Below are 23482 nucleotides of genomic sequence, written 5' to 3' on the forward strand. Positions count from 1 at the left end.
GCTTCTACCTCCAAAACACATGAGCGGTTCCACCTCTCTCCCCACTGCTGGTAACTGAGTCCACACCCATCTCTCCCCTGGACCGACACAGCGGTCTCTCCAAATCTACTCTCGCCTCTCTCCCACACATTCTCCACACATAGCCAGTTACTTACCTATTTATTTTTAACAAAACATCTACTCACGTGACGTCCTGTGTAACATCTTTCAGGGGGCGAGGGTAAAACCTAAACTCATCATGTGCCTCTGACGGCTGAAAGGCTCTGGCCCCAACAGCCCCGATGGCCTCAGCATGCCCGGCCCCCACTCATTATGCTCCAGAAGCCTCCCACCTCCTCAAATACGCCAAGCTCGCTCAGGGCCTCCCCCACTCCCAGCTCTTCTCTGATGGACTCCTCGTTCTTGGGTCTCAGCAGAGAAGTAACATCTCCTCAGGGCCCTCCCCTCCCGACCATCCTCACTAAGGAGATGCCCCTTTCTCCCACTGGCCCCCCAACATCATTGCTCTCTGCGTGCTTTCATCCTTTGTTTCCTTTCCATTGGTTTCTTTCTTCCATCAACCACCATCTTTAGTTATATATTTGTGGTTTAGCTTACTTTCTCTTTCTTCCTCCCAAGAGACTGTCAACTCCATGAAGGACTATGTCTGATTTGCCATTAAGACTACCCAGCACTAGCCTGGCGCCCAGCCATGCTGTACAATCACCCCCTGCCGAGGCCATGCACCTTACTATACGTACCAGTCACTCTTCTATGGGCTTTATGTGCATTAACTCAATTAATCCTCACAATACCCTTTAGGCAGATCCTATTATTATCCCATTTCTAGATGAGGACACTGAGGCACAGAGATGCTAAGTACTGTCCCCAAGGCCAGAAATTTCATAGGTTGGGGAGCGGGACTAAAATGTGTCCAGAGTGGGTAAGTGAATCGGCTGTGGGATGGCAGAGAAGAATGCCGTCTGGACCAACACTGCACAGAGCTGCCTCTGCATTTACCTTTCCTCATTCCACCAAAGGGGTCCTTGTTGGGCTCATAGGGCATCCGGCCCATCACATCTGGCATGCTTATGCCCTGCTGGTACGGGGCGCTCGGAGTCATGGAGTTCCGTTTGGGGAACGATGCATCACTGGCGTCTGAGAATGGGTCGTGCACACTGACTGTGCTGCTTCTACAGGATGAGAAAAATGAGAGCTTCATGATACGGCAGGAGTTACTTCCCAACACTTACTCAGAAAACAAGCCAATTTTGCAATCTGTAAATGCAAAGACCATCCAAAATAAATTACACGAATAAAACCGGTAGTAATCAACATTGAAAAACTCACTGGGGAATACCATTTCTTCTCTCTATCAAGTTTGCTCCAGAAAGTTAAAAGACAGACAAATCTGATGTTTTAGAATGGCTCACACAGTTCTTTCCACATACCTTCCACCTTGCATTGGGGTCATCTGTCCATGAGGGGTGGAGGCTGGAGTAGGTGGCTTCAGGTCACCTGGAACCTCTGCCATTGAATTACTGCCAGTTGACTGAGGGGTCTGTGGACCTTGCAAGGATCCTGAGTTAGCTGACAGTAGTAAGTACCAAGAGAAAATGGGGAAAAAACAGAGATTATCAAAATAAGGTCATCTTTGCTAGCAATAACAAAAAGAAAAGGAAAGAAAATAAGACACCATCTTATTAGAAATAGTAACAATATCCACTGCTGGTAACAATGTAGTAATATTAGTTGCTCTTATGTTTATTTTAATTGAGGTATAGTTGACATATAACATTATATTCATTTCAAGTGTACAATGTAATAATTCAATATTTGTATATACTGCAAAGTGATGACCACAATAATTCTAGTTAACATCCATCACCATACGTAGTTACACTTTTTTTTCTTGTGTCGAGAACTATTCTTACATTGTTTACAGTGAAAATTACTAAAGGTTTTTTTTAGTAAACTTTGGCAACATACTTCATTTGTGAGCCCTAAAACATATTTATACCTTTTGACTGGGTACTTGCTTTCCTGGGTATTTATTCCAAAAAAAAATTATCTAATATAAAAAAGGTTTTAGGCAGAAAAACATTTATTTCAGTATTGTTTATAATGCAGATAATCTAAATGTCTTGAGAATAAGGAAAAATGGGGTGATAACTTTGGTATATCAATTTGATAGACTACTGTGCTGTTTTAGAAAAAAATTAGAAAAATTAGTTCTGATTCTTAGGCAATGAGAAATGTTTAAGTTGAAAAGCAATGATACAAATTAATAATGAGCCTTATATCATTTCAATACCTTCGCAATGTCTGGATGTGTCTATGCTCTGTCGTTAACAGCCATTTTTGGAGCTATGAAATCAGATTTATTATTACAAAACATAAGTCATACTGGTTTGGAGTTCTGTAATGTCATTATCAGAGTTCTAAGATTTGGCTTTAACTATAATTATATTATAATAACAGAGCTCAGAATTGAGCAGGTTTTTTCAAAACTTAAGTAGGATTCTTAATTTTTAATTAAAAAAATTAACCTCACCTTATAGGAAAAACATAATATTTTAAGGGCTCCTGCTTCATCATTGACCCAAGTCCTTAGCATGTTAGGTGTTCAACAGATATTGGTTTCATTTATTAATTACTTATTGAATAAATAATGTGCTTACTGTACTGTGGACTCTTTTCTGCACCTGGATACCCCAGTGTGCTACATCGACAAAAAAGACAAAATTCCTTGCCCTCATGCAGTTTACAATAAATACTTTCACAACTGCAACAAATGACAGATCTACTGGCTGCTTGGTAAATAATAATATCACCTCTGTTATTATCTATAGTTCCTTTCCTATGAAGTTCCCAAGGCTTACTACAATGATCACCACCCACAGTTTATTTTAGAGGAAACAGTTAAATCCCTAGAGGTTAGAGAGGTGCTATGAAGGAGTCAGAAATGGAAAAGAGCCCATCACTTCTTCTCAGAAACTCTCAGCTGAACAAAGATATCTCTAGCAAGATCAGGTCGGCCAGGTCCTGGCCTGGTCCGAAATGAATACTGATGACTGGCCAACAGCGCTGTGCATTCTGTATATCACCTCCCCTGGGTACCTAGGACTAGAGTGACTCGGGGAAATTCTCAGAGACATAGAGAAGATTTACTTTTTTTTTTTTTTTGGTGAGGAAGACTGGCCCTGAGCTAACATCTGTTGCCAATCTTCCTCTTTTTGCTTGAAGAAGTTTGTCCCTGAGCTAACTAACATCTGTGCCAATCTTCCTCTATTTTGAATGTGGGATGCTGCCACAGTATGGCTTGATGAGTGGTGTGTAGGTCTGCGCCTGGGATCCGAACCCATGAACGTGGGCCGCCGAAGGGGAGTGCGCGAACTTAACCACTATGCCACCAGGCCAGCCCCAAGGGAAGACTTACTTTTAATGGAGATATCTTTTTAGACATAAATATCTTAAAAGGAAAACTTACAAACTCACGCTTATTTTGGTGAGTTCCTAGAAATGCATATTAAAAAAGTAAATGTAATCAAAGAAAAAAGTAGAGTCTTGCATAAATATGTAAGGATACTTCTACAGACATGACTGCCCTATAGAGCTGGCAGGAGAAATAACTGGCTTCTTAAATCGAGGCCCAGACCACACAGCAGCATGTATGGCTCCTTGAAAACATAGCTCGCAAAGCTGGGATTTCAGAATGACCCCTATTTACAAGTATTCACATTTACAGCTAATAAAAAAAAAAAGGAAAAATTCTTCCCTCTTGCCAGTGTTTTTTCCTTTCCTTTCAGGAAAAAAAATGAATGCAACCTCTTGAAGCTCCATTAATAGAGGAGGCTGGCACGCTCTCTAGGATATCCCTACCTTTTGCCAGAAACTACAAATGTATACTCGAAAGTAAACAATGGAAAGGTTACTGAAGGTTAAGTACATTCACACACTTCAGACGGTACAGCCAGACTCCTAGCTGGGAAGATAATTTACACAGCACGAACCTGGTGCCCTAGTTCTGGCTGGGGTGGCGGGAAGCAGAGTGGGGAGGAAGAGTGGCTGATAGGTCCCAGGTCTACAGTGACTAGGGGTCACCCAGAGGGCACCTTTGTTTATAACCTGAGCCCCTTTCTCATTTATCTTCCACTGAGGATTCCCTGGTTGGATCCATGACAGGTTTTGTGACATCACCTGTCAGCTAATAATAGAAATGCAGTCAGCCACCTGCCAGCAAAGACAGGTGGGTTTTTGGTTACAGACCTATTAATTGAATGTGGGGGTTCCTTGCCCCTCCCCTGCCGCCCTCCTCCCAGCCGGGACCCCTCCCCTCCCCCCACTCCGGTTTACAGGCTGCCCAGGCCACCTGGGGCGGCGATTCCTGTGGCTGTTCATTAGACCTCCACAAACTTTCACAGCTTTATTATAACGAGATCCCCACTGGCACCTTCAAGATGCAACCATGGCCCTAGGCCTTGCCCAGGTTTCATTCACGAGCCTTCTTTGGTTGATTTGCTCTAGTCACTGGAGGACAGATCTGGGTCTCTGCATGAGAACCACACAGCCATCCAACAGCGAAGATGGGGATGCATCCCCAAGGGCTAAGGGGTTACACCTCCCAGGATGACAGAATTGAATTTCAGATCCATATCAGCCACATCAAATCAAAACTGGGGTACAGATGGATGGCTTCGAATGCTCTCAGAATATAGGCAAATGATCTAGGTTTAAGTTGGTTCAGAGTGGCCATGTAAAAAACCAATCTTGAATGTTCCTTAGGAATCTTTTAGTTTAATTTGCCTGGATGTGCTGGTAAGAAATAAACTATAATTATGTTCTTATGAGAAAAACTGACTTCAAAGAACACAAATTTTGGCTGAAAATTAGTTTTAAAAAATTTTGTAGTAGACGAGACCTTGATATGGCAAATTGTTGGGAATAATTTTTTTCCCTTCGTTGACAATAAAAATGTTTCTGAGACACTTTCCTTAATGATAGTTCTGGAATCAGAGAGGCCACTGATTCATGGATGCTAGGGATGCCTGGCTTTTGGTTATGGGCCAATGTTACGGCCCCACTGACCATCTGTGTGTCTGTCTGGCTGAGCAGTGTGTCTGAGCAGTGCATAGAACGCGGAAGGCAAGCAGATCGGCCCTCGTGCCCTCCTCGAGGTGCCCTCTGGGCCGCGCCCCGACTAAGCGTCTACGCTCAGGAAGCTCTCCTTCCATTGCTTCCTGTTTCACAGGACTCTGGTTTCATCTGGACCACAGGGAAGACTGTATTAACAGAAGTGCATTTGCAATCTGAGCTCTTTTGTGCAGTTAAAAAGATAATGTTGCCATAAAAATGGCAGTTTGAAAAAAAGGGAAAAAGGAAAGAGCTGACTGTTAAGAGAACAGGCCCTAGACTTCCGAAGGATCTACACATCAGCGAGATTTCTTGTACTGAAGCTGACGCACACTGGGAGAGCTATTCTCCATACAGAAGTGCAGACCATTCAGTGACACGAGCGCTTTCCTGGCAAATAAAATATACCTTCAGATCTTTGCAGACATCGCCACTTTGGTCCCTACACCCCACTGGGTTTTTATTTAGGAAAAATAGTTTCCGAGCTGTTCATAGGCAGCTTGTGTTACTCTGTGAACTGAATGTAGTGTTGTGAGATTTTTAAAATTAGATTTCACAGTTTTTAAGGTGCACCGTAACTGGCAAAGGCTCTGAATCTGGAAGGGTGGGGTTAGAGAGGAGGATTTCCACTTGTACTTAGAACTGGCAGATATAACTCTAGGGGTATTCACTACCAGTGCACGTTGGACCTAAATAATATTTATGTGCGAACCCTTGATGAGCGACCTCAGGTATTAGCACTGCCATCCAGATGGCAGCCACAGGAAATAATTAAAAGGGAAACAACTTCTTTCTTTGGCTCATAGATACCAAAGCTTTGTGTAAACCTTTGACCTATTACAAAGGTTATGTCAAATACAGGCAGAGGAGTACAGTGGGCACAGGTGAAACGCTAGAGCCAGATGCCCCAGTAAGAACCCAGCTCCTCCACTCACTATCGATGTGACTTTGGGCCAGTTATTTAGAATTCACGTGCTTTAGTTTTCTCATGGATTTTAAACAGCACTTGTATCACAGGCCTGATATGAAGATTAAATGATAAAGCACTTAGAAAAGCGCCCAGCTCACTGTAAGTGCTCAGGACATACTGGCAATTAGCTATGATCATCTGATCCCAGAAGAAGCCTGGGCGATGTGAGGCGGCAGGTACGACCAGCCCCACCTCGTACACGGGACAGCACGGGTAACTACTGACCATCACAGGGCTTGGAAGAGGCCAGAAACAGAGAGGAGAAGGGTTGAGTGAGGTCACCTGAGTGAGGTCACCACCCAGAACTAAGGCTGACACAAGTTTCTTCCCATCTCTAATATCGTATTTATCAGAATATAATGATTTAGTAATTTCAAACGTGAAACACTCCAGGTAGAATGAAGGCTAGCAGGAGAGCCGAAGGAACGGCAGGGTCTCCACAGTTGAGCGGAGAGAGAGGAGAGAAGGCAGGCATCATTAATTGGTAGGGCAGGCATCATTAATTGGTTTTGCTTATGAGAATTTAGGTGAACCCCATGACCCCTAAGTAGTATTCCTAAGACTTCTGACCTCTAGGTCAAAGCTAACTGGACCACCCTGTCTCAGAAGCAGGGCCGCGTGGACCTTTACCATGACAGTTTGCTGAATTCCCTAAAAGTGAGAACTTGCTGGGCAGGGGACAGTAAAAACAAAGTCCAAGTGCCATTTTGCTAACATACAAATCTGAGTGTCCTTGAAAAAAGGAGAGCTGGCAGACGCTGGCTGTTAGAGCTGCAGGCGGCATTTTCCAGTAGTGCAAAAGTGTGAGCACAGGTTAATGGGGATGCTTATTTTGACAGAGTTAGATGGAACATTATAAAATACTTGTATAAGGAAGAAAGGTACATAGCTCAGAATTCCAAAGTCTATTTTGACTAAATAAGGTAAAGTAAAAGAATGGTGCCTTCAATATCCCAGATTTTATTCTCTCTTAAGCACTGCCAACGGGCGTCCAGCGATACAGAACACAACCAAACGCCCCTTCCTCTCCAAGATCCCACGTTCTCCGATAGCTTTACTGCCAAGTGGCCTCCTCAGAGCCTCCGGGCGGCCGTGCGGGCCCCTGGGCTTTTCCAGGACAGCAACTGCAGCGCTGCCACTTACCAGGAGAGGGCGGCTGGAGCTTGGGCTGTTTCTTGGTCTCCCCGCTGCTGAAGACTTCCGGCGGGGGCTCCTCCCCGCGCTCGATCTTGCACTCAAAGGCGAACAGGTACTGAATATACTGCTTTTTCAGGGAGCTCGCCGCACTGCTGGAAGTGCCAACATTGAGGTTGGTTGCCAGCTCACGCCACTTCTTGTTTTTATTAACCTAGCAAAAAAATGGCAGGATCGTTGGTTTGCAGCAAAGTGGCTTGTTTAAAGCCGGGAGACAAAGAAAGCACTTAATGTCCTGGTTTACTTTTATTTTTTTCATTCGCCTCTTTTAACTAATGCTCATTACCCCCACTCCGTAGTGCACAGACAGCATTTACAGTTATAAAACCATTAAGGAACCTGCTGATAGCTACATAAAAAGCCCGCTCGTTGAGATTCTTCTGCCTGGTGCATCTCTTAATGCCTCCACTCTTCCAGAGCTGGTGCTGCTCAGAGCCAGCGATTTCTCTCTGAGCAAATGTACACTCTCGCTCACACTCCTCCCCGTCCCACCTCTAATTTAAAAAAAGGGCGTCTAAAAACTAATTTAAAAAGCAATAACAGAACTATTTTGCAATTTAAGTGTTTGAGCCTTGATATGAAAAACAATGTTTCCTTCCAAGAGCCGCAAGCTTGCAGAACGATGAGCCGTAATTGCGGCCCACGGCCATCCTCTCGGAGGAGGCTTTCTCGTGGTGTTGGGCAAAGGCGAAACTCGTTGCCTATACGAATGAGGCCTCTGACCAAATGACCCCAACTTAAGAGCCCGGCCTGCGGAGGCACCCATGGGCTTGCAAAGGGGCAGGGGCACAAGGGACTGTCCAGTATTCCCACTTACAGTCAGGCTGGAGGGAACACAACTGCAAAAGGAGAAGAGAAAAAAGGAAAGAAATCCTGAAACGTTACATAGGGATTTGAGGCATTAATTTAACTTTTTGATTCCCACTTGGGAACAGAGTTACGCAACGGTGAACACACGAAGGAAACGAGAAGACCTGCAAATACAGGGGGAGCACGTTGTTCCTGTGTTCAGGAGTATAAGAATTAAGGGGACAGTGGTTTTTAAGGAAATGTTCAGTTTTTGGATTCAGACTTTCTCACAAAGCTCTTTAAGTCCATTTACTTGGGACTAAAGGGGGCATGACAGACAAACCACGGAATGCTCCCGGAAATGCTTAATGCCCCTTTCGGCACTTAACGCCCAGCTGCAACAAGCGGGCCTGTGAGCTGCTTCAGAGAAGGTAAGCAGAGCGCTGCCCGGGAAGCCCTGAAGAGCAGGGCTTCCAGCTGCTCTATGCATGGCTGCAGCACCTGCCCCAGCGCATCTGATGGCCTCCAGGTAGAGATCAAGACGGGGTGCGGGCAACCATGTCGCCAGGGGACTCACCACTGTCAATCACAGCCACGTTCAAGTGACCCTGTTAGCGAGGCCAGCAAAGCGCCTGGCTGGCAGACCCAACTTGGTAACACACTCTGCTGAGAGTCAAAGGAGAGAGTGCAGCCTCTCCACTTCCGAGATGGGCGAGACCCAACTGCTCCAGCGTGCCAGGGACTCTAAAAAACCTATGTCAGGGGGTCTAGGTGCAGAGGGGAAAGGTCCGGGGAAAGGTGTGCATCTCGATCTCTCCCTCCGCCGACCACCATTCACACTGGTCTGTACCATATGATTCACCGCCTGATTACTCAAAGCCTTGAGTCAAGCTCTAATTGTCTCAGTGGTAGATCTCAGGCCCCTGGTGGGATGGGGCACCTCAGGAGGGCTGAGAACAAAGGCCTCTCGTGCATCCCCCAGAGCTGCAAAGCACCAAGACCAAGGGGGCCCTCAGGGACACTTGAGGATTAGATGCCTCACCCTTGGATGGTTAGTGACCCTCGAGTGCAGGGTGCCACACTGCATATGAGACCACCTGGGGCCCATCTCCTTCCACCGATCTGGATAGGAGCCCAGGTACTGCCGGGTTTTTAAAAGCTCCCCAGGTGATTCTAACGGATAGCCAGGCCTGAGAACGACGGTAGATGGGAGGAGCACGCGTCCTGGAATCAGACAGACCTGGCCCTGCCACCTACCCTGAGAGTCCCTGGACCACAACATGACTGTACTTCATTTTGTTAGTTTCCTCGCGTCTTCTTTGGGGCTGACAAGCCCTGCATTTTATGAGTATTTGGAAAAACACAGGCAACAACAAATGGGGAGCCCAGCGCCCAGTGAGCACTCACACGTTAGTACCTTTTCCCTGTGTCTAATGCAGGACACGTACATACAAACTAGACTCTACACTAAAACAGGGCGGGGGGAGGGTGAGGAAAGCGTGGCGCCTACGTACAAAACTCAAGGGGTACTCACTCTGAGAGCCAAGTCAAGCCACCTGCACAACCTTGAAAATGAGTGTCCTGAAATTCTGCACCCCTGGTGCCGCTCCTGCCCCCCAGTCCCAGCCCTGCAGAAAAATGAGACCACTGACCCTCTTATTGCACAGGTCTCGAGGACATGGTTCTAGAAGTACGACTTAGTTTTCTTGATACATTGCTCTGGATGGAGGACAACAGTGAATATGATTTATATCTGATTGAGACAATTAATTCAGTCATTTGCAAAACATTTCTGGAGTATTTACTAGGAAATTTTGGCAGATTCCACAGAATTCTAGAGCTGTCAGGAAACCTAAAGAAAAATCTGGCCCAAATGTCTCATTTTACAGGTGAGGAAATTGAGGTCCATATAAATGACCTGCCATGGTCACACTGAGAGTTGATGGTAGAGCCAGGGTCGCCAGCCCCAATGCTCTCCCCCTGCAGCCCACAAACATAGATCCACTAACGGTGACTTTCCCACAGGCTTAGCTTTTCCTCTGTGAGAAAAAATCTGAGTCAAAGACAGCTGCGGTAAGAGCTTATCTCCAGCGTCCCCTTAGTCACTCACTCATTCACTCTTACCTGGGCCAAACCTCCAATCTCTTTGACGCAGACATAGAGTCGGAACAGGTCCAGAGGCTTCTTGCCCACTGCAGGCAGACTTGAGACAGGGGAGCCCCTCTCCTCCATGAAGGTAAGGTATCGGTCGACCCACAGCTTTCTCTCTGGCTCATTCCCCAACTCATACACCTTTGTGATCTTTTCCCCCGTGGTGGTGGAGGAGCTGGACTTCTAGTGCCCAGGAGGAGGAGCATTTGGAGATGGGGCACGGGTGGGCAGAGGGAAAGGGAAGAAGGTGAGAAAACAGTAATGAGCTAGCAAATACAAGAAGAGAAGAAATTCAAAAACTACCGCTATCACACAACAATTAGGAATGAAGGCTACTAGTTCAGGCACAAACTATACATTTTCTTAATTAAGAATTTACTTTGACTTTAAACAAAGGGCCCAAACTCCCCCTTATATATACTTAAAAAATAAAAACAAAAACAAAAAACCTCTTTGACTTTATTGATATAAGCGTTGAATCCCAGAAGGCAAGATTCTAATGATACCTCACATCATTTTTAAAAATAAACGGGTGCTAGATCATAGAAATTTACAGTGAATTACAGAACATTACAGTGAATTTACAATTTTGCAGGTAATATTAGAGAGCCCAAACAACTCTACTTCTCCTTGTGAAAATAAGAATGGCTAATGTGTGTCTTCGTTAAAACTCTAAATCATATGGAGAAGAGCAAACACATGGGACTTGCTGAAAAATGGAAGGTTGTTCACCAATCATAGGCATCAGTGGTGTGGATTCTGTGCTCATTCAAGGGCTTTATAAACAAACGGCCAGCTACAGCTGTGGCATTTACTCACGAGGACCAGCTTTCCCTACTTCAGATTTCTGGAACTTCTCTGCCTAGGTAAGAGGCTCTTAGATAAATATTTTAATAGATTTCTTAGGCAACTATGCTTTAATCAGGGAAACGTGCTATTTCATACTCCCAGCGTATCTATGCGTAAATATATACATTTACTTTTATGCACAGGTGTTTATGTGTCATGTGGTTTATACAGATGCTTTAATTCTTGGTCTTTTCTTTTTCTCACTATACTTGATACTAAAATGTCAAAAGTTGCAGCTTCTGCACGCCTAAAGCCCACCCTCTGGATTATGTGATCTGGGAAGGGAACACTTTTAGTCCTACATAGCCCACCTGTATTTTTTCCTAAAAATAAAAAAAGAATATCTGTATCTGTAACAATATCTGTGCACTTGTAAATATTTGCAACTCCTGGGTTATTGTGCAAAATCACTTCTAAATTCTCAATAAAGATTTCCTTGGAACAAAAATTTACCTCATTTACTCATGTTTATTTACTAAGTCATCACTTGCAATGTACAGCCCTTATTTTGGATGGAGTTTTTCTTAGCTCTTCCATTATACTTAGCTTAACATAATTTTAAACATATTGCTGGAATTTGGGAGATTAAATGAATGATTGCCATTGAGGTTTGATGCCACTTGTTTAGCAAACGATCCCCAATGGAAGTTGGGCCTGAGAATGAAACTAACAAAGCTGGTGAGTGGCAGCTTCCCCTCCAGCTAACATGTAATTCTCCCCAGCTATTTTCACTGAAATTCTAAGCTTTCAGCATTAGAATTATTGAGGGATAAAATCTTTACATCAAATATATAAAAATGGGTGATACAGTTGATATAAATAAAAAATGTAAAGTGGTAGGATAAAAAATAGTGTGACATTTTAGAATTTACATTGATGCTGAGACTAAACTGAGGCAAAAGTCACTTAAAACTACTTTAGATCACAGCTTAAAAAATATATATATATATTCCTATGTATGTCTATATACCGATTTACATACCAGAATATGGAACACACTCTGTATTAAAATGATGTCTTTAAAATTTATTTTCCATATTCTTACACCCAAGGCATATTTGACTAGGAAAAGAAACTGTTCTAACCCATTTTATACCCCTTTCTCATCCTGATAACATTTCAGAAGCTTTGTCATCATTAATGCGGTAGTTATTACCAGGATTAAATCCTAGTATTGCAATTTTTTTCTTTTGGGGAAATACACTAAAAAAAATGGGTCCAATGCTTTTTAAAAAATGAAAATTTAAAATAAGAACATGAGGAAAAAAGCATTATCACCTAATATCATTAAAAAAAACCGAGACCAACCTCCTTCTTACATTTCATTTGTGAAAAATTGAGACATAAGAGTTTGAGAGTCAATTTAAGGATAAGAGAAATAAAAGCAATCATTTCAATTTAAAATTGCTCTGAGTAGCTCTACCAACATCCTGAATATAAGATCCAACTGCCATTTCTGGCCTGGTCCTCTCTAAACCCAACCTGGGAAGGATTCCAGAAGAAGAGTTCATCATGACCCGAGCAATGAGGTTCCAAAGTGTTTGTTCCTACTTAGGAAAGCGGGGGATTCTCGTAACCTGAAACAGGCCTAAAACAATGATTTATTTAGTCTGACTACACATATTTTAACTTTTTTTACCTTTCTTTGTTAAATGAACTTAAACTTATCTCAATTTTTCTCATAAAATTAGAAAAACTTAATAAAAAAGTTTTTAATAGAATGGTTTTATTTTTCATAGTTTTTAGATCTTCAGAAAAGCGGTTTTATATGGCACCGTAATGTAGGAAAATACACCTGTATGAAAAGAAAGCCATCAGGCCTCAGTTATATGTTGAGTCCTAGGTGAGGCCTTGCTGACGCCCACGCCCTCGTCTGAATCATCACTGTGGGCTCTAACAGTCCTCGGCGGCACCTGGTTACACAGCTCATAAAAGCATGTTTTGCATGGGATTATCTGTCTGCCCTCCACTCTTCTGACTAGACTTTAAGTTCCATGGGACTGGGTTCCTGCTGATTTTGGATCACCAACAGTGACTGCACACTGAAGGTACTTGGTAGATATTTGTTCTGAACGAAGACTCAAATGGAAGAAAAAGGTCTAAAAAGTCTGGCATCAACCAAATAAGAATTAACAGCTGATTAAAATATCCTATAACCAGGATTTCAGTGAGCAAGGTGCTAAGTAAACGTGGACTCGATCTGATGAGACTGAAAGCTGAGGCGAGACTGTGCCCACAGTCAGCATCTAACACCTCCACGCCCAGCTCAAGGGCTGCTTACTGGCCAGTTACCCAAGTTAGTATATGGGTGTCTGAACAGAAAAAAAGTTCATTAGGAGAAACAAAAGCCTTAGGAAATAAAGAGTACATACTTTATCACTGATCTGGCTCAACACATACCTTTCTTGTTCATAGACATTAACTAGGATGTGACTTTTGGATAAATGTCATTATACACTCGACCCACTGACAACAGGCAAACAAACTAGTCCTGCGGGAGGATGGCTTAACTTTACCAGGTCACTAGGACCACTTCACACGGCTCCAGTGCTGTAAAAATTGTATCCTACTGCACGGAACTGTCGTGGAGGCAAGAAAAAGGAATGGAGATTGTGGAAAAGTTACAGCGAGACATTATTATGGTGCCACAAATGTTTGCCTTGCATATAATTTAATTAAGTCTATAAGTACATTTTTCCTCAAGTCTTTTAGGCAGATTTACATTGCAGCAGTCTTTACCATATGCCTGGTAATATGTGTATGTGCGTGTGTGTGTGCAAATGTTTATTTTTATTTTAGAATGTTTTCTAACAAAACAACGTTGGTCCATAGCACACTGTCAAAGCATAAAACATCTTTATCATTTAGTCCATTTCAGGCCTGCTGTTAGACAGGCTTATTAGGGACACTAAGAGCAATTTTAAGTACAAATTGAAGTTATAGCTCAGAAAGAGCAGTTAAATATTCCTAAAATGTATATATCTGCAGTGATTTGCTAGCAGAGATAATGGGAGGTCCTTCACTGCAATCTCTTTTGGTTCCCTTCCTGAATTAGCATCTCATCAAGAGGGTGACTGCTTTCTCAATACAGAGCAATTGTCTACCATCTCCCACTACCTCGAACCACAGCTTCTCTGTCCTCATCTACCACTGGCGCCAGAAGTTTGCTGGGACATTCTTAAACATAAAACGGTCATGGTTCAGGAAGAGATAATGTATGTGGAAATATTTAGAAAAAAGAGAAAAGTAATATGCAATTTTAAGTATAGTTGTGTTATAATCAGAAAATGAAGTCAACAATTCAGTTTGCTTTTTTCTTATATTTAAGTAGAAAGGGAGGTTTTGATAATAGGACTATTATCAAATAGGTTTTGATACAGGACTCACTGGATGGAGATAATGTGACGAGTAAGTTAAAACAATAAATATCTCAACCATTCTTTATAATTCAAAAATCAGCAAGGTGGAATTTTAAAACATATAATATGGTCTATTAGTAGTCTTTGTTTTTAATAAATTATTATTCTCAGCTTAAGGTTTTAAAGATTTAATATTTTCAACCTTTGAAATTTTTCCCTCTGAGCCAATATACAAATGTTTTTGAAAAGTTATAATTTGAGTTCTACCTGCTAACTTTGAGAGTATTAGTGATTCAGAAATGCTTTTCTTATGATTAAAACAAAACCAAACAAAACACCAGGGTAGATTATGGGGAAACCCCCCACGATGTTGGCTGCCTTCTGAGACTCAAAGCAAATAAGACAAAGATATCAAAATTAATGAGTTGCACTCTCCCTTCCTGCTAGTTCTGCTTAACCCATCCTAGGAGCATTTTTCATTTCATCTTGGTTGTTGAAAAAGTGAAACATATGTCTACACAGAAGGTAACAGCGAATATCGCCCTTTCTTCCTCTGAAAAGGAAAATGCTGGTTATCTTAGAGCTCCACATGAATCTTACAAACATTTACTGGAACCACCAACTCTTCAAACCTTCAGCTCTATCTGTTTAAACCAGCGAATGATAATTAATAGCAGCCTTCTTTTGGGGTTTTGACTAGATTGCCAGATTCTGCAGTTAGAATCTTCTTCCCTCCAACATGTTTTTCCTGAGCTGTGCTCTTCAATACATCGTCTTACAAAAATTAGCGTGTTAATTAAGCCTTCTTGGCAAGTAATTGCATGGTAAGGTTTTTTTTTTTTTTTTTTTTTAAGATCTTTTGATTCCCTATATGAATGTAAAATAAAGGTTACTACAGCGCCATTCTTCTTTTTTTTTTTAACGGCACAGAATTAATTTCTTTAGCAGGAAAATAAAGGCCTAGCTCTACGGACAGAAGAACATTAAGGCTAAAAACAATTCCCTTATATGTACATTACCATATTTGTTTTTATATATTACATGGAAATCAACACAATTTCAAGATTATCAGCAGTCTTGTGCATATAATTTTTCTATCTCAACTGATGCTTATGAAGGCACACATTATTAATCTAAAAGCAGCATTCCAAATATTCACATGCACTAACATTTCTACAACTTTTCTGTTAATTTTTGACAAGTGGATTGAAACAAAGCAGGCTGATATTAGGCGAAACTGTGCCCAGAGTGTAATATTTATATTTTCAGGTGGGCAGTTTTGAAATAAGATGTTTCAGATACAACAGCCCGTGAAAGATTTAGGCCAAAAGCCAAACTTGTCATTTAGTCCATGGCTGCTATTAGTTCCCATATAAATGGAGAAGTAACTCGTTTGAAAGATCTTCTATAAGTGCACAATGGATTAGACATTTAAGCAAAGCCACTGTGTAAAGGAGTTTGGACCCAGTATCACCATCGCATGCTTCGTATAAGAGATGCTTCTTATAATAGCGGTTTCATTACCAGAAATCAACTTCTATGATGCACACAAACTTTACTCATTTTGTTACTAACATAATTATAAAGAAAACCCTTTCATGGATCAATTATGAAGAAAAAGTCTTATAAAACAAATAAATAAGCAAGCATTCAAGTAGAATTCATTCATTATTAAAAAACCCCAAAAAACCAAAAAAACAAAAAACCAGAGCCACTTACAGGGCTTGATGGAGTCTTTGGCCAGCCTGGGCTGCTAATGCTATCACTCTCATCTCCATGAAAGGAGGAGATGCTAGCAGAGCTGGGGGACATTGGGGAAGGGACTGGCAGGTTGCCGGGGGTTGGGGGCTGAGAAATACCCTGAGAGCTGTAGCTATCCTGTGGTAGAGGAATAAAAAAAAAAAAAAATGACAAAGGTAGGGCAAACTTTATTTAAAATAACAAAAAGCACATCCAGTTTAACAGACTAATTTTTATATATAATAGATATATATAAAGACATGTACAAACACACACACAAAAACACACATATAAAGGTATTAAAACAACATTCTTAATTAGTATAATTTGGTAAGTTTGCTGGATGCTGGATAAGGCCACTAAGGCACCATGCTTATGTCAAGCTTACATGGAATGCTAAGCATGGGTTACCCCTTATGAGAGAAAGAAAGGAAAAAAAAAAGCTGTTCACCTTATTTATCAAATAAGGCAGGAAAGCAAAATATTAAGTATGTTGTTGTTGCTGAGGCGGCCAAAACAGGAAGCTATAAACTGAAGGCAGAGAAAATGGCTGCAAGGATCAAAACCAGGCAAGGTCCCTTACTTCTCCCCACCCCCAAAGCATTTCTCGAAGGTGGGTCTCATCCCTCCACCCCTCTCCCACAACCATGAGTTAAATGCCGTAAGAACTAGTAACTTTCAGATCCACACCATGAAGGGGGTGGGGAAAGAAAAGAAGACTACGGACATGTTGCACAAAATGAAGGCATGCAGAAGAGAAGAAACCAAAGGAAAAAAAAAAGTGTAGGCCAACACCAGTGAAGAGAGAACAACATGGCAGCTTCAGCGAGGCAGACCCCACACCGCGTGCAGAGGAGAAAGGAAATACCTTCGACTTGCTCTCAGGCTGCGGAGTGCCTTCTTCTTTACCATCTGCTTTGAGAGGCATGGGCAATTTGGATTCACCAGGAGACATCATATCTGCAAGACCCATAGATGCTAAGCGAAAATAGGAGAAAGAGTTTAGGATTATACATATGATTCTCAGGCTGTGCTCCTGCTAACACAAGTTACTGAGAGATGCATGGGGCACCTGAATTTTCCTTGAAGGAAGAGAAGAAACAGGGAAAAAGAAATCGTAACTCAGAGCGTACTAATTTCTGGAATCTAAATAGCATGACATTCTGGCAATCCTTTTTTATCTTTAAAAAAAAAAAAACGAAAAAAGCAATCATTTTACTCAAGACCCAAACCACTGAAAGTCAACTTATAGCAATACTATTTTTTCAAAATTATTACAGCTTTAATAGAGTAGGTGACAAGTGGAAATAAGTCCAATGTTTAAATTGCTCACCAGGTGTTGAAAGCAAAGGCTGGATGTGTATATTTTTTACCTGGTGACTAGAGGATTTAGTGCTTTCTTAATTTCCTAAATTCACATAATCTACGGTTTGCAAAACCATCTGACATTTTCCATTGTTTCATTTGAAAATCTTATCTATTGCCTGTGGCCTAGTGTACAATAACAAAAGACAATCATATCAGATGACTTCAAAAACAATAATCAAAAGTAATTTTTGAAAGAAAGGATTTCTAATTCTTTTGCAACGGGGCTGGTTTCCCTTCAGTCTGGGGCAGTGTGTACACTTATCAATCTTCAGCAGCCGCTCAAATGCCCAGGTCAGACACCCACACCAGCTCAAGAGTCAACCCTACAATCCCAGGCAAAACTCATTTTCTCTCTCTCGGCTCAGAAATTCAATCACGACCATCCAGGCTTTAGAATGAAAGAATGTTCTTCACCAAAGAACAACGGATTTGTACACATTTATTGCAAATACTAACAGAAGTTTTCAAGTTAAAAATATGGTTTAGATTTTTTTTTTTTTAAAGGAAGAACAAGGCTACAGTAGGGAATTCGTGTAGCTATCCAGGGAATAACAGCTGAATTTCGACAGAACCCCACTGTGAAAACCATCTGCACAACACTGGGCTGTGAGCGTGACACCACACAGATGTGCGAGGACTCAGTGAGGAGAGATGGAAGAGAAAAGGGAGAGGAGAGAGAAGGATGAGCCTTATAAATGAGTGAAACCCAGAAAACATTCCTATTTCAAAATAAACCTGAGGTTTTAGGAACAGGATCCATTTTATATTCTGCAAGAGAAAGTGCTGGCTCAACCGAGGCAGTGCACACGTGCCAAAAAAAAAAAAAAAAAGAAGAAGCTTTAAAAAAGGCTCTACAGATTGCCCACTACAAAATGATTATTGCACATATTCATGTATTACTATGTTTTAGAAAATAATTAGTTTTAATTACAGCAGTGAGAGAGTGAGCAGGGCTCTGGTGAATTAGCTGGCAAGCTTTGTGGTGCTAATTTGCTAATATCGTTAGCATCACTGCAGGTTGAGACCAGAGGTCCTGCCAGAAGAGCCCACCCCACCACGTGCCCGTGAGTTTACACCAGCGCGCTCAATGATGCACTCCGAAATGCCTGTATTTTCCACGGGCTTAATGGCTTGTTTTTCAAAGCCCATTTGCAGCCCCATCAGCCCTTGAAGTCATCGCCACACACACAAATCATAATTGGGATGTTTTTCTTTTTTCCAAATTACTTTCAATACTTAGACTTTAAGAACTGGAACAAAAAGCTTTTTCAAGTGATGCAGCTGCAGAGAAAAATCTATTGGGATCAGCTAAAAATGCTGTTATTTTTGTGAACGTGTGAAACCTCAGAAAAGCAGCTGAGAGAGATTACACCAAGAAGACCGCCTGGTTCAAAGCGGTGGATTGCTTTCCTGCGGTTTTCTCTCTCGCGTCTAGCAAGATACGAATTAGTAAATCTGTACATTAAGAAACACCCTTTTTAGAAGAATAGAAGGCAAAAAAAGCAAGATGAGTGTGGAAAGAGGGGCTTATTTCAAGTCCCCATGTCCTTGCTAGTTATTCGCAGAGTGGGTTCAAAGGAATGAAGACCACACGATACCAGAGAAAGGGGCAAAGTAATGGACATAGGGCTTCTGTCAAGTCCCGCTTCTCCAAAGGTGATGATGAACATTGTTGTCAGTCTTTACAATAAATTATGCCTATATATTATTTTTGAAAAAGAGGAAATAATATCCTTCTTCATGCATTAAATGTGTTAATGTACACAAAAGCAATTTTTAAGCATAAAGAACTAGGCCAATGTGTATTATGATAATTAACGATAACAATTTACACTGATTTAAAAATCAGACTTAGATGAATGTAAGCATATCTGTTGGTTTGAAATTCACCAAACTTCTTCACTCTCTATTAAGTACTTTAAAATGGGCATTTGGGGTATACAAATATAAAAACTGTCAAAAGTTGCATTGCTTTATTATTTTGAGAGATAAATAAGGATGGGGTTTAGAGTAGTAGTTTTATTTAGTACTCCTGCCTTAGCATGTACATTTTATTTTACTAAATGGATCATAAGGTCTCTCCTTACTGTGGCTTTTACTACTGCTTTTGTTGAAATGCTTATTTTTGACTTCTTACCAGAATTCTCATTGAATCACTGCAAAGAGCCATACGCCTCCCACGGCAATGGTACTCCAGGGGCACTATTTTTTTCTCCTTTCCCAGAAGAGGAAGACCACCACTATTATAAGGATGTGTTAAATCAAGCACTGTTCCTTCTCCTACCGACATCAGTAATCCAGTATGTAAAGTTCAGACATAAAAAGGGGCAATGAAGAACCTGCGACTGCAGTGGGGACTGTAAATACATTTCCAACACCAGCCTCTGGCTTCACCATTGAAATTTAAGAGCTAGAATGATTTCCTCAAGTAAGTGTGGGTCAAAGTCCTAAAGCAGCTATTCCACCCTGGATTTAATATATTCAGAAAGAACATAAAGAACATATGGGGTGAGTGAAACTGAACTTAACCATTCATTCCTACTCCCCCAGCTTCCTTCACTTAGTCTCCCTACAAGGCTGCCAAATCGTTCCCAGAAGATGGTAAAATAGGACCAGAAACACACAAACAGTTCTTTTCTTTTCATGGTAAATAATACACCATACTCTGCAAAATATTTTATTCCTTGTTTTTTGAAAACACAAAAGGGCCTATCCATGTGTATACATCTGTAGATATTCATGACTATTTTTATATGTGGCAAATATATAAAGAACCCCGTTAACATAACTCAGACACAGTTTATGAGAAACGCTCAGGAGAAACACTTTTCTTGGACTGGATCAGCAAGGCCTTGAAAGAATCTCCTGTCAATTCCCTCTGCTGATGTACCTCCACAGGGGCAGTGGGAGTGAGATGCATGACCCCATAATTTCCATCCCAAGGAAACATGCCAGCCGAGCAAACCAGTACACTTGCTACGCATCACTGCTTCAAGGAAAGCAGCCAATCTCTCCTGCTAACTGGACTGATGCTTCCGAGAAAGCCTCAGCTACATACCAAGTCTGGAGCTACCAGTGTACCTGGCGTAATCTCTATACATTTTTCCCAGTTTGATATGATTTTCCTAATTTATCAAGTCTTTTGTATTTTGGGCGGCAGAGGAGGGCAGCAATTCACCCAAAGTCATTAACTTAAAGCAAGTGAGCAAACAAAAACCTAACAATCTTTATAAACTACTGAGACAACCACTAGCAATGGTGCTAAAGACCCAGAACTTCCTTTGCGCAAGACCCTCAAGTCTCAAGATGGAAAACGGCTATCCATCTGGTAGATTTATATTCTAGGCATAGTTCCGTAAATCTTTTTTTTTTTCAATTTCAGAACAGCAAATGATCTGGTAAACAGCTAATGCCACACAAAGCTGGCAGTGGTTCTGCCAGGAGACTGTTGAACAAAATACCCCTAAATCGGTGGTTCTTAAGCGTTAGCACGCATAGATAAAAATTACCCGAGGAGTCTGTTAGGAATGCAGATTCCTGGACCCGCCCTCAGAAACTATGATGGGGGCCCAGGAATCTGTAGTTTTAACAAGCATTCCAGGCGACTCTGAGAGGTGGTTCTCGAGTTTTGAGAACACCAAAGGAAGGCGTGGATACTGGGTCGTGTGACTGTCTTTTTTTCTTCATAAGAGCTATTGGAGCTAGTATGCCTCCTACTGGTAGGACATTAATAGGACCCTGCCTTTGGACGGAGCAGTGCAGGGCGGCAGAAAGATTCACACCACTGGAATTTGACAGGGCTCTGCATGGGAGGAAGGCCTGGCTACAGCGGAGTATGACTGCTCATTTACTATCTGTGGGTTATGCCGATGGAAATGCCCTACGCTTTGTAGAGTGACTTAGAACCACAGACAGTAGATATATTTTCTGGAATTTAGACATCTTTAAGATGATGGTTTATATGCAGACAAGTATATGACTAATGAATACTATAAAACAAAGAAGTACAATGTAACTAACAACAAAAGTATTATATAAGGGTGTATTTAACAAGGTTATACATGACTTATAATTTTGCCATAGTAATACATAATTCTAATCTTTTAATCCAAATAATTAAAAAAAAAAAGCTCCTTTAGAGAGAAAAAAATCCCCACTGCTTCCCATCCCACATCCCCTGCATTTTAAGTGAAGAAATAGTTGTCACATTCATACTCACACTGACTCCATTTAAATAATTACTCGCTCACTGAAGCCTGTAACAATTTGTCACTACACAGAATGACTTCTTTTGGCCCTGTGCACCATCTAAAGCACAACTGTTTGAACTCAGCAAAGAGGATGCTGGAATGCCAGTTGCATAAGCTGCTAACTGAGGTTCAGAAAATCCCACTGCCAGCCCTGGCTATCATTTGTATTATCTTCACTTTCACCAAAGTGTCCTTTGATGGAGAAAATGCTTTGCTGTTATCACTGATAATTCATCTCCATGGGCCCAAACCAAGTAGACTGATGAGATGATGGTCCAAGCCATTTCTGGCCCATCTCTAGAAAAGTCAAGTGTACACCTTCAGCTCAAAACTCTCATCAGGAGCTACAGTGGAACGTTTTGGGTTCCTTTGTCATTCCTGTTTCCCTCAGAGATTGTAAGACAGAGCAGATTCACATGTACCTATCAATAGATACACAGTCAACACGCCATTGTCAATATGCCTTGGATGTGCTGGATGATTACCTTCTATCAGGTAGCATTTGACTTAATAAAGCTAAAATAAAATCTTCTAAGTATGTAGAGGAAAATTTGATAAATGATTAAATTATTAAAAATTCAATATTTTAAAATGCATAATGCAATAAAAAAATACACTACTAGCCCATACAAAAGACTGTGAGGATAAACGGCCCTTCCTTGAACAGATTTCCTCTGTATGAAATAATGAATAGCTGAATTATCTGAATAATAGTCATAAAAAGAAACCCTCTCTGTGAATCTCCATTAAATTGGTTACTCCTTAGGAATACATAAATCTTCTTAGGCAGGGCCTGGTGCCGTCTATTTGTTGTTGGTTATTTTTGTGGCTCCGGGGTCCAAAGGAAAAAGGGAAAAATGAGTACTGCTAATAGTAGGTGAAAATTTATTGTGTCGTTTCAATGCTCTGAAGTAATTTTATTTCAGCCAGCCAGACAAAACACAATGTCACAACCCAAATACACCATTACATGGGACAGAGCTGGGAAGGGAAGGGGAAACTTCTAGCTAACAGACTGTTCAAGAGCTTTTCACTTTTCATCTCAAATGTAAAAACATCTGCCTCACTGGGATGAATGACTGCCTGCTTAACATCAGGAAGGGCTATTTTATTTATTTTTACCAGTCGGTTCTGTTTTTCCCTCTTGCACGAATCTTTAAAGAGAAGTAACCAAGGAATGGCACTATTCAATCAGGCCCTAGAAACCAACAACTCAGAAGCTCAGAGAGGACGCAAGCCCAGCCTCTCGCTGTCTGTTCTGCCTGACAAAGAAACAACAGCTCAGGGGGCAGCCTTTCAAAGATGGCGAGGTCAGGAAGGCAGAGGAAATGAAAAGAGATAAGAAGAGGGAGCTTAAGCTTCTAACTCCACGATGTTTTCCTGACACATCATAAAGTGGTGCAGGACACACAACTGGTTACGTAAAGCTCTGCATTAACTAAACGAGAGAATCCTACCCCAAATGGTATCTACACTAGATAACTCCAACAGGCACTAGAGAGTAACAGGTCAATTGAAACACACAGCGTTTCCTCATGTAAAGGGTGGCACTCATCATTGCTAGGTAGTGTGGTGGCTGGAGGAGGTGGTCCAGGGCCTGAGAACATGGAAGATGTGCACAGTTGTAGACACTCTTGGTACTTCCACAGACTTGACACAATAACCTTACTGCACTAATCAGATGGGGTTTGGTAAGAATG

General features: G+C 41.6%; 1 protein-coding gene across 9 annotated transcripts in view; it reads right to left on the reverse strand.

Annotated features, from left to right (window-relative positions):
- The window catches only part of ARID1B (AT-rich interaction domain 1B), a 417978-nt gene that overhangs the window by 18162 nt on the left and 376334 nt on the right, over positions 1–23482 (reverse strand). For 4 of the 9 annotated variants that reach the window (XM_058534096.1, XM_058534092.1, XM_058534093.1 and 1 more), the window contains 6 exons: positions 17033–17142; positions 16144–16302; positions 10190–10399; positions 7226–7430; positions 1431–1569; positions 1000–1172 (listed from right to left, as the gene is read on the reverse strand). In XM_058534096.1, coding sequence (XP_058390079.1) covers positions 1000–1172; positions 1431–1569; positions 7226–7430; positions 10190–10399; positions 16144–16302; positions 17033–17142 — 996 coding nt within the window. The remainder of the gene's footprint in view (positions 1–999; positions 1173–1430; positions 1570–7225; positions 7431–10189; positions 10400–16143; positions 16303–17032; positions 17143–23482) is intronic. The other 5 variants (XM_058534094.1, XM_058534097.1, XM_058534091.1 and 2 more) reach the window with 4 other exon arrangements.

The sequence above is a fragment of the Diceros bicornis genome, chromosome 39, assembly GCF_020826845.1.
Source record: "Diceros bicornis minor isolate mBicDic1 chromosome 39, mDicBic1.mat.cur, whole genome shotgun sequence".
Lineage (NCBI taxonomy): Eukaryota > Metazoa > Chordata > Mammalia > Perissodactyla > Rhinocerotidae > Diceros > Diceros bicornis.